The following is an 11,722-nucleotide window of genomic DNA, read 5'->3' as shown; positions in this document are numbered from 1 at the left end:
CTGGCCCCATCCTGTGGCTCTCTGGGTGATTACTCATATGCCCAAGAGGTCCCTTAGGGACAAAATTCAGGCCAAGTCACTGCCAAATGATGGGCCTCTTTAGATCTCATGCATCTGTTTGTCTGAAAGTTCTCTTCAGTATTGACTCCATCTATCTATCTCCTCACCCCTCAGGGCTGCCAGGCAAAGATGATCCAGGGGCACAGGAAAGGGATGGGGGGCAGATCATGTAGCCTTGACCTTGTGCATTCTGAGAACTTCTATTTATTCAAACGTTCAACATATTCATTGCTGAATGTCTCCAAAGTGAATCACTAATTATTTCAGGAACACAAAAAAGAATAAGACAGAGCCACTGAGCATAGAAGAAGCAAGAGGATTTGGGGTTAGATGACAGGTGTTGACTCCTCTGGACCTCATTTGTGACCTCAGGCAAGTTATTTAACCTCTTGGAGAATCAGTTTTTCTTATCTGTAAAATGAAGTAATATTAGAATATGTACACTGGGGGTTGCTTTAATAACATGGAAAAGCATTGAGCATGTTGCTGGCCACACAGCTGCCTCCATCTAAGAACCTAAGTTCCCAACTTCTCTTAAAATTCACAGTCATGGGAGATGGAGGAGTGGAGATGGGGAGGGGAGCTAGGGCTAGACTCAAATCACAGGAATAATAGAGGAGCCAAGGACCCCAGATAAGATCCTTGGAAGTCAAAGCCCTCCCTAGCCCTCAGCACTCAATTCTATAATTATTCAGATGCTACCCAGAATGTAGATACAACGCTTAGTGATAGCCTTATACTCAATGAATGCTTTATTGTTTTAATCACTACATCACATGTTGTCATTGAGACAATGCTAATAAATCCAAGGTCATGGGTGGCCAAATATTAGAGGGACTACATTCTTTGGCCTTATGTGGCACCTCTTGGTCTGGCTTCTTTGGGAAAAGGTGGAGATAAAGTGAGATAGTGGATTTTGAGTCTTTTCTTGGTGACTCGAATCACTCCAATTTCCGGGTGCCATGAAGTTGGCTATAGCTCAATTTTGGAGTGGGGCTCCTTTGAGTATCTGGGGCCCTTTGTCAAAGCCAAGTCTGCAGACTCTTGGATGCTCCGTGCCACCCTGAGCCCTGATTTGATGGCAGTGTCAATCCAGCCATGGGGCAGGCTGGTGTGCTCCCCAGCGAAGTGGACCCGCCCTTCCGGTTTACAGAGTTCCCGGGCATAGTCCACATATTGGTAGGGAGTGAAGAAGGCGAAGCCACCCATGGCATAGGGGTCCTGGCTCCAGCGCTTTACCACAGAGTAGGGGCACAGCGTCCGCAGCTCCTCCTTGGGGCGGTCATGGACTGCGGCCAGGTCGTCCAGGACGACATCAACTGCCTGGGCGTGGTCCAGGGCATTGAAGAAAGAGGAGTCGTCGTCAAGGGTATAGGAGGCCAGGATGACCCCTGTGCCATTGGGGAAGATGTGGCTGGGATAGTAGACGAAGCGGGAAGGCCGGTCGGTGCTGGACTTGCCGCCAAAGATGCCTTCATGTTCCCAGAAACGCTGCGTGCAGGCCAGAATTACTTTGGTGGCGCTGTTGTAGTGGACTGATCGCAGTGCATCCTCCTTGCCCTGGGACAGAGGTGGCTGAAAATGGAGGAGCCGAGCAGCCTTAGCCGTGGTGGCCACGATCACATAATCACCGGTCAGACGTGCCCTGGGCCGCAGTGGGTTTGGCGTCCGGTAGGTGATGTGGACTCGGTCTCCGTTTGTCTCTACCTCTTCCACTGGTGAGTGGAGCCAGACTGTCCCTGGCAAGAGGGCAGCATGCAGGGCCTGGGGGAGCTGGTCAAAGCCCCCAGTGATTTCATGGATCCTGAGAGGGAGCAGGCAAAGGAGGGAAAGGGAAGTAGGTTGATGGACAAGGCCATACAGAAGTTGGGCCATTTAGACTGGACAGAGGCTGAGCCGTCTAACAGACCTGCTCTGGCCCTGTGTGCGAGGGAGATAAGTTATTGGCAGAAGGAAGCCATGCCAGGCAGGGTGGCCCGTAGCACCAGGGAACTAGAGAATGGCGCCACTTTGGGATGACAAATCAGAAAACGTATCCTTCCTGGGCGAGTATAGCCCCTTGCCAGAACTCCAGTCTTGAAGCTGAATCATGCTGGCTCTCAGACACTCCCCTCCTGCCCCCTTGGGCGGTCATCTCCATGCAGGACTCTTGGCTATGGGGCCAACAAGAACCCAGGGTTCTTACAGACCCTCTCAACCCCTTCCAGAATGCCCTTGGAGAGAGCCCAACACAGAGTGACCCTCAACGCATTAAGATCCTCCATTTGGCCTTCCTTAAGGTCCCCCTATTCCTTCCATTTTCCCTTTAAGACAGTCTTTCCCTTGAATTTAAATGGATTTACCCTGAATAAAAATTCTGGAAGGAAGGGAGAAGATCCTACAGGGAAAAGAAGAAGCCTGGATGCTCAAATAATTAAGCCACTCCCCTCAGCCACTGAGGGCTCGCAGCGTCTGTTGCCCTCTTGTAAATGTCTGCAGCCTGCTTTTTTTGGAGTCGGGTAATAGAACCCCAAGGGAGAGTAAATCCTAGTTGACTTTATCTTTGTAGCCCCCAGACCACTTGAACAGCAGCCAGGGGTTTGGTGGCTGAGGTCTGGAGTTAACACCCCTGATATATCTTCCTGGGCTGAAAGACAGCAAGTGCCCACTGTAAGGGCACCTGTCTATGTAACAGGAGAGGTGAGGCCCACAGCAAAGCAGGCCTGTACCCTCCTGATGTGACTGCTTCTTAGTAGAGGGTCTCAAAGTGGGGCTCCCAGACAGAAAACAGCAGTGGCCTTGGGAACATGTCAGAAACAAGCATTCTGAGGCTCCAGCCCAGATCTACTAAATCAGGGACTCAGAGTGGGGCCCAGTCACCTGTGTTTATAAGCCCCCTGGTGATTCTGAGGCTCACTGGAGTCTGGAAAACCCTCTTCCCCATTTCTTTTGGAATTTTCCACCTGATTTATCTAATCTGTCTTTCTGTCTATCGCTGACCTGGTTAGTAACTGGCTAACCTATGCCCATTTTCCCACCTCCCTGCCCCACTTCCCACCAGGGCTCCTGGAAGAGGATGATGCCACGCAGGGTCTCCATGAAGGCCTGGTAGTAGCCAGCATCTGTGTTCAGCAGGTCCCCGATCATCTGTACAGCCCCACGGCTCAGGTTCCCCACCTTGATCAGGTATTCCTGCACCGACCGAGTGCAGAGAGAGAAGGTAGGGGGGTCAGAATGTCTGGGAACAGACGTGAGAGCCCTTGATTCCTGCCCAGGGACAGCGAGGAACAGAATTGGACATGGTGGAATGGTAGGTGCACAATCAGCCAGGCCCCTGGGGGCTGCCAAGGGTCTGACTGGCACACTGGGCTATGACAGTGCTCAAATTGCTCTCGCTGGTCGTAATAACGGGAAAACAGCTAACACTTAGTGCCATTTCCCATGTACACACCTTCTTATGAGCCTTTCACTTGTATAGTCCTCATATATAATGCTAAGAAGTAGCTTATCACTCCCGTTTTACAGATGGGGAAACGAGGCCCAGTCTTCACGTCTACCTGCAAGTGTGTTGATCCCAGTCTGGCTTTGCTGACCTGCCCTGTAAGGTCTAGGCCCTTATGATGAGTGGGAAGAAATCTGGGTACTGAGTATTTTTTTCTCACTCTGCCCTAACCACCATGTGGCAGTCCAGACCAGCCCACCAGCAAATGACCCTGAGGTTCTGCTTCTGGTGTGCCCATTGGCCAAGAATGTGCCCCATGCTTCACTGCTGCTTCCTTCTCTCAGGCAAGGCCAGAGTGGACACAACAGAGCTGGCTAGGGGGTATTCATCAGTTAGGGTGCCAACTGTCCATCTGCATAGGTCTAAGGGGTGTCCAGGGCTGAGTTGGTCCACTTGTCACCAGTGCAGGCAGCCCTAGAGGCTGGGCACTTGGGGAGCAAGCCTGTTACAAGCTGCCAGGATGGCAGAGCACAGCCAGCCTAGTGTTAACCTGGGCAAAACGCCTCTATCAAACGTGCTAGTTTAAACCAGAGACAAGACTACAGGGCCCCACCATCCCAGGAAAAACATCACCAAAAAGTTCTTGGAGACACATTGGACTATAAGACCTACAGCGTGGGGGGCCAGCCCGTGGCTTAGCAGTTAAGTGCGCAAGCTCTGTTACTGGTGGCCCGGGTTCGGATCCCGGGCGCGCACTGACGCACCGCTTGTCCAGCCATGCTGAGGTGGCGTCCCACATACAGCAACTAGAAGGATGTGCAACTATGACATACAACTACCTACTGGGGCCTTAGGGAGAAAAAGGGGGGAAAAAAAGGAGGATTGGCAATAGATGTTAGCTCAGGGCCAGTCTTCCTCAGCAAAAAGAGGAGGATTGGCATGGATGTTAGCTCAGGGCTGATCTTCCTCACAAAGAAAAAACAAATAAGACCTACAGTGTGGACAACCAGGACCAAGAGAGGTTGGTGGGCTCTCTGCCTCTGTGAGTGGGTTGTGTAGGGCATTGGGGGAGGCACTGGCAACCTTCTCTAGTTTGCCTTATTATCAAGCCCTGCATCTGTCCTCCCTCCCTCCTTCCTTCCTCCCTTCCTTCCCTTTTTCTGCTCCATCCACCCCCACCCTCTCTTGCCCCCCAGGAGCTTACATTCTAGCAGGTGAAACAGACCATAAACAAATTAAACAAGTAAAATTACAGTGTGATAAGTGTTGTGGTGGAAAATACTGCAAGGGAAAGGAAGTTAGGAGGGTGCCAGGCTGGAAAGGGGGGGACCGCAATTCAAAAAGGACGTTTGAGCTATGACCTGAAGAAGGTGAGAGGCAAGCTATGTGGACATATGCAGGAAGAGCGTTCCAGGCAGAGGGAACAGCCAGTCAAGGCCCTGAGTGTGCGCTTGACGGAGTAAGAAATTGTAAGAGGCCGCCGTAGAGGGGCGAGGAAGGACTCCTTTTTCCTCTCCGGCAGCCCTGAGCCACAAGATCTTGCTCAAGCGCCCTCTGGCTGCCGGCTGGGGACGGTGGGTCAAGGGTTAACTTGGCTTCTCCTGCTACAAGCTGGGAAGTGGGCAAGTAGTCCTGCCGTGGCTTCCGCGGAGCCGTGACAGGGTGGGGTGTGGGCCTCTAGAAGGGGGACTCGGGACTGACCTTGGTAGAGAAGGAGTCGTACTTCTCCAGCACCTGGCTGCAGCTACTGGTTTTCAGCTCCTCCACCACCTGGGCACGGAGGAAGGAGGGGCGCTCGGTGAGAACCAAACTCCGCCCCACGCGGGCCTTCGCCTGAGCACAGTCCAGCCCCCATGCTGCGGCTCGCTTGCTTCCACTTGTGTGTGGTTCCCAGCCTTGCTTTATAGGCGTCCTGGATTCCAGGACTGCGTGCTGCAGCTAGTCTGAGCGTCCCGATGGCGGAAACTTCACCTCCCCTATTAGACAGACTACTGGATGTGTAAACGTAGGGGCCAGGGCTCCGCGGTCAGCCTGGAAGTACGGGAGGTGGGAAGTCCACCCCCTTGTCCGGTGTTGGGCACGTTTCTGTAGGCCTCCGAGGCCACTGTCAACGGCGTGGGCGTGGCCGGAGAACCTGGACCCAATGAGCTGCTGAGTGAGGCTGGGCGCGGTCCGAGGGCGGGGCATGTATATGCTCCGCCCCGCTCACCTTCCGCAGTGACTCGTGGAAGAGCTGTTCTGCCGTCTTCCTCTCCTCGTCAGCCCTGACTCGATAGCCCAGCAGGCGGGGGTCGGCCTCCACCTCCCCCGTGCGCCGCCGCACCCCGTTGACCATCACCCAGGTCTGGTTGTTGGAGACGTAGAACTGATTGAGCTTCAGCCCAAGCTTCCTGATGAGCTCACGAGAGAGCCTGTGGAGTAAGGCAAGGCTCAGCAGGGACAAGGAAGCTGCTAGCCCTCCCTGCTCCCGGGGTTCATTCCCTGCTCCCCACGGATTCAGAGGGGCCACCCCGGCCTCTATCCAAAGACAGGACACCAGGCCTCTCCCTCACTGTGCTAATGGTGGCAGGGCCATGGAGTGTCTTCTGGGTTCATCCTCCCTGGAGGCCATGTTCATCCGTCCCCAGCCTCCAGGCAGCGTTCTCTGCACCCCTGCTCGCTCCATGGGCAGAGTCCCCCTTCAGGATGGCACTCCATGAGGATGCCTGGTGCTAGTTCCTGATCCCCGATCCCCCATCCCCTGGCTCTCACCAGACACCACACCTTCCTCGAAGGACCCTGATTATTCCCATCCTTAGCAAAGCTAGCAGGTAACTTTTGATTTCTCAAGGTGCTCTTCCATCTCAATTGTCTTTTGGGCTCCTCCACGTGGCCTTTTAGGCAGGCAGGGCAGGAGCCGTTATGCCCAGAGCTAGGGTAGATTAAAACATTGAAGCTCAGAGAGGTTCTGGGATAGGTCTGGAGCCACTGGAATGAGTTGGGGCAGATCCAGCACCCCTGGCTTCCGGGAAAGGACTCCCACTCGTGGCTGTCCCTCTTGGCCCTGGTGCTGACTGCTGTTCCAACAGTGTGTTCTAACTGTATGTTCTTAGATTCTGCCTATTGGGCGTCCATTAATTACAGGGCCGAACCATCACCAAAGTGTTTACCTCTCTCCTGCTGGTCAGCTTGCCTAGAACTCTCCTTTCCTATGCAGACTGGCTGATCCAAGGCCATGACCCCATCCATACCAAACCAATGTTTCTCCTGCCCTAAATCATCGAGGGCCGGGCACCAGGCAACTAGAGACCACTCATATGGGCCGAAGCCCACCATAGTTAGTCAAACTAGCCAGACCTAAGCTGTTCACTCTGCCCTGCCTTGCCTTTTCCTTGGAAACCCCAATAAAGGCCGTGTTCTATGACTTCCCCTCGCTCCTGTCTTCTGCCTCCTGACCATCCCAGTGCATCCCAGGGGCCCTGTTCAACATGGAGTGTTCCCTTCTCTCTGGAAATGTAAGTAATAAATTCTTTTTTCACTGGCATTAGCTTCTCTGTGGCTACTCATCACCTCCATAAATTAAAATCCCAAGGGTACAAATGAGACAGCTGTCCACACCCTGGCCTTCCTCACCCACCCCCTACTTCTCCTAAGCTTACCTGTGGTTGGCAGGGATCCTCATGGCGCCCAGCTCTGCATACCACTGTGCTCCGGGTAGTCTGTAGGTCTCTATTCTGCCACCCACACGCCCTGAGGCCTCTAAGACAGTCACCTAGAAAGACAGCCCTTTCCTGGCCTCAATGAAGGCAGCCACATCCTTTCCTGGCACAGCTCTCACGGCCCTCCTGCCTCTTCCCCACGTATCCCTCTGTTATTGGATCAGATCACCCATCTCTCCCTGTATTTCTACTCCTGCCTAGAGCCCTAGACCCAGCCACCTGCCCCAGCTCTCTGAGGCTGCCCACTTCTCTCTCTCCCAAGTCCCCTATCATGTACCTGGTGGCCAGCATCCTGCAGGGTCTTGGCAGCGGTGAGCCCGGCCACACCTGCCCCAATCACCACTACCTGTTTCCTTTCTGCCGTCTGCCCCAGCCCGTCTTGGGCCAGCCGCACCAGCTCTTCATACTGGGGGTCCTCAAAGCACTTGACAAGCTGGCTGTTGAAGGCCTGGGTACTCGGGCCGAGCATGGACAGGAAGGCGAGGGCCAGCCAGCCTGGGCACATGGCTGTGGAGATGGCAGTCAGGCAAATGGCTAGGGATCAAGAAGTCCTGCTGGTCTTAACACTTGCTTTGAGGAGTGTTTATATTGCTAGACCTGTGATGCAACATCCCAGCACGCCCGAGCTCCCGACTTCCTTCCCAGTCAGAGGATGCGTTAGTCACAGGGCCTGTCAAGCTTCCCTCTTTCTCCCCACTTGTCAGTGCTGCTCCCTCGCAGCTCCCACTCAAGGAATGATGCAGGCTGGGCCAGCTGGACTGCCCTCAGCCAAATGGGGGATGAGTGGAGTGGACCTGCCCACCACATTGAGTGCCCCATTCCCCCCTTGGGGTTGATAGAATGTTTGTTGCAGTGAGAGGACCTGATTCACCGTGGCCCTGGAAGGATAGGGTGAGGATAAAGAGTATAAAGGTATTGTTTAATAGTCCCAACAGTCTCTGAGATGTGCATGGCAGGCCAGCAGCTTCCTAAGCTCCAGAGAGACATTCTGAGGTCATTTCCCAGAGATAACCAAGGTTCATCAAGGTTAAAGAGTTTGCCAGACTGTGAGCCTGCATTTCTACACCTGCCTAGCACAGGGCAGCTTGGCACCCATTCTGGCTCAGCCCCTGGGAGGGAAGTGTCATAGGTTCCTTCTAGGAGCCGATGAAAAGTATGCATTATGTGATTGTCATTTTCTTATTGTTGTTATTGTTGAAGCTGTTAATTGTGTTATGGGCTGAATTGTATCTCCCCAAAATTCATGTGTTGAAATCCTAACCCCACTACCTCAGAATGTGACTATGTTTGGAGATAGGGCCTTTAAAGAGGTGATTAAGTTAAAATGAGGCTGTTAGGGTGGGCCCTATGCAATCTGACTGGTGTCCTTATAAGAAGAGAAAATTTGGACTCACAGAGAGACACCAGGGATGTGGGCACAGAGGAAAGGCCACGTGAGGACACAGCGAGAAGGCAGCCATGTACAAGCAAGGAGAGAGGCCTCAGGAGGAACCAACTCTGCTGACAGCTAGATCTTGGACTTCCAGCCTCCAGAACTGTGAGAAATGAATTTGTGTTTGTTAAGCCACCCAGTCTGTGGTATTTTGTTTTGGCAGCCTGAGCAGACTAATACAGTCTGTCACCGTGTTTCCCTCTGCATCTTTCCCCATAGCAGAGGAGAAGAGAGGGGCTGGTTCTGGTCCAGCGCTCTCAGGTCAGACTCACTTCCCCCACACCTTTAAAAAATGTGTATTCACTTTTTATGTGTATCCCCACAGGCAGTGTGTGGATGTACTCTTGATTCCAATCTCAGGATTTATGTTTAATTCAGGCCACCTTTTCCCCTTCGTTTATGACTGAGATAGTATGGTGGCATTCAGAAAAAGAAAACACAGAGGGACAAATCATTTGTACCTCTCCTGCCTCACTCTCCCACCCCATTCCACTCATCACCGTCAGCAGTTTGCTGCAATCCCTTCAATTCCCACACAGAGTAAGATGTAAGAGTGTTGCTCAATCTCTTGTCTTTTCCATTTTGGACCAGAAATCAATCCCTTCTACACAGATCTTGGCTCATAGTGGTCACTCAAAACATTTGTGGAAGGTAGGGGTGGAGGGATGGACAGGTGGACAGGTAGATGGATGAAAAGATGGGTGGACAAATAAATAAGTAGATGGATGGACAGAGGAAAGGAAGGACGAATGGACAGACACTTCGGGCCCTCCTGTGATACCCCCCTCTGGTATCTGCATTTCATCACAGATTCCAGTCTTGGGGGCAGTGCCCAGCCCAGACTGTTTCTCTCTGTCCTGTAGTCTACATTTGCCCTGTCCCTGGCAGCTCTCCTGGGGGCTTCCCGTGCTTCTCCAGCCTCCCTCTGAGAACTCCTGTATCTGGCTCTCTAATTCCTTTTACCACATGCACACACACTTCAGAATACAGCCTTTCTCCACCCTCTGAATTCATCTACCTCTTCTTTTTTCAGGGAACAGGAGTGGGGCTTATCCCTTCTCTCCTTCCTCAAAGCAAGAAAGTGGTATCTGACCCATCCTAAAGTCATAAGCCTTGTCCCTTTTTCTCCTCGCCCCTTTGTGATGTTTGTATTTTAACCACAGAGGTGTATTGCTAGCAAATGGTGTTTGAAATTGTGAGCATTTCCAGCATATTGCTCAACCCTTAAAGAAACCAGAAGATGCATGGCTGAGCCTTCCAGGAAACACAAGTGCTTTGGGTGGAACAGATTTGCATCCAGTTACTCATACCCTCCCATCTGCTGCCCAGCCCTGGAAAGTTAGCTCATCAGTGTGGAGGGCTCTTCCTTAGCTAAGGGGAAAGAAGAACAAAGCACCTTTGAGTCCAAGGTCTGTCAAAACAACCCAATATGGCCTTTGATTTCACAGAGAAGAAATCAGACCCAGGGAGCCTAAGTTGGCCCTGGTAATGCACAGGTATTCATTACTTGCAGAGCAGAGTCCACACCAGACCCACAGCCCTCTGCCCCTCCAACCACCCTTTACATTCCTGAGCTAATGAACCACTGCCTTAAAGAATCACTGCATCCTGTCTTGGGTGTGCGTGTGTGTGGAAGGTGGCACTGCTGAGCAGCCCAGATGCCTGCCCCTCAAGTCAAGGACCGGGTCTGCCTTGTCCACCCTGGTTTTGCCCACGCCTGGCACAGCTGCGGCTCCATTAGTGACACTTAGTGACTATTTGCTGGATGAATGAATAAATGAATAAATAAGTGAGGAGTGGATATGGAAACCACACATCCTAAATCTTCATCTTCAAGAAATTCTGTCCCTTTCTCCCCTCCAAAACACACGTGTCAGATGATATGTCTCCATTATTGGTTTGGAAAGCAGGGTCACCCTAGGCCCAGGGGTAGGGTATGGGAGAGTCCCAGCCTGGAGTCATGGCCACTGGCCACTCACAGACATGGTTCTTGGGTCCTCAAGGAGAGAGCTTGTTTTAACAGGCTGGTCCTGCTGGCATCTGAGGTCTGTCTGAGAGATGTGGGCAGAGTCAGGAGATGTATTCTCTCCTACCTCTGAACTTCCCAGCTCCCCCTTTGATTATATCCAACTCTGAAGGTCTGGTGGGGAGGAGGCCCTGGAGAGGGGAGGCTGGTGGTGGTGGGTTAGCAGGTGGAATCCAGTGCTCTCCCGTTCTCCACTTGCTTCCAGACCTGCTCCTTCTTGCCTCCCCCTACCTGGGTCCAGTGGATCCTTGCCTCGCTAGTTTCCTTGGCTAGAAACCCAGAAGTAGATTTGAGTCCTCCTTCCCTGAATCTCCGCATCCAGGGTTTCTAGCCCCCTCAGCTCTGCCTCCCCAGGGTCTCTTGTAACAGCTAGATCTTAGGTTAGCATGAGGGAAGCCATCTCAGGGAAAGGAAGCAATATTGTAACTGTGGTCCTGACTCACTAGTCTCTGAGAATGCACTCTAGCCTGCACGTAGCCTAGATAGTTAAAGCACCTCTCAGTTTTGCAAAATATGTGATCTGCTAGTTCTATGACTCTTGCTCACATGTATCTCCCAGCTGTGATAAGGATAACTTTGTTCTCTGAGTTCCCCAGGAACATGCTGACCTCCAGAAAGAAAAACTCTGTGTTGGTACCCGCCCCAAATGACAGAAGAAAGAGATAATGAGATGCCTTGAAGTTCGTCACACCAGATGATCGATATCCCTAACCCCCTCCTTCCATGCCCATTTCCCTTGTATAACTGCCTCAAGAGTCTATATGACTTTAAGATGGTTCTTCAGGACACTAGTCCACCATCTTCTGATTCTGCTAGCTAATTGTATAAATTTTCCTTTCTCAACCACTGACTCATTTGCAATTTATTGGCACTGGATTGAGGTGGGCAGAACGGGCCCCTTTTTGCTCAGTTACACTCTCACACCAGCCCTCACCCCTTCTGCACTAAGACTCCCTCCCTCACCTGGCCTAGGTGCTCTCTCCACTCTCCCCACAAAGGTCACTGCCTCTGGCCTTTCCCTGTCAGCCCCTTCTCTCCCTTGGCTACCACCAGAGTGATGGTTCTAAATGAAAGTCAGGATATGG

General features: G+C 52.3%; 1 protein-coding gene across 2 annotated transcripts; it reads right to left on the bottom strand.

The window, feature by feature from the left end:
* Positions 1 to 509: 509 nt before the first annotated feature.
* Positions 510 to 7,684, bottom strand: LOC106800682 (L-amino-acid oxidase-like). 2 transcript variants are annotated; one of them, XM_014781771.2, is made up of 6 exons: positions 7,457 to 7,684; positions 7,120 to 7,232; positions 5,691 to 5,892; positions 5,183 to 5,251; positions 3,098 to 3,231; positions 510 to 1,864 (listed from the first exon to the last, which is right to left on the bottom strand). In XM_014781771.2, the coding sequence occupies exons 1-6, from the start codon at positions 7,682 to 7,684 to the stop codon at positions 1,033 to 1,035; spliced, it is 1,578 nt and encodes a 525-aa protein (XP_014637257.1). In that variant the 3' UTR covers positions 510 to 1,032. The 2 variants fall into 2 exon arrangements, 1 of the variants encoding a protein (XP_014637257.1); XR_015555062.1 differs by lacking the exons at positions 3,098 to 3,231; positions 5,691 to 5,892; positions 7,120 to 7,232; positions 7,457 to 7,684 and having other exon boundaries at positions 1,763 to 1,864; positions 5,183 to 5,542.
* Between the last annotated feature and the right edge of the window lie 4,038 nt (positions 7,685 to 11,722).

The sequence above is a fragment of the Ceratotherium simum genome, chromosome 18 (assembly GCF_057802395.1).
Source record: "Ceratotherium simum simum isolate JZ-2026a chromosome 18, ASM5780239v1, whole genome shotgun sequence".
Taxonomy (NCBI): Eukaryota; Metazoa; Chordata; class Mammalia; order Perissodactyla; family Rhinocerotidae; genus Ceratotherium; species Ceratotherium simum.
Note: the sequence above shows the minus strand (reverse complement) of the source record. Positions and strands in the feature narration are given on the sequence as shown.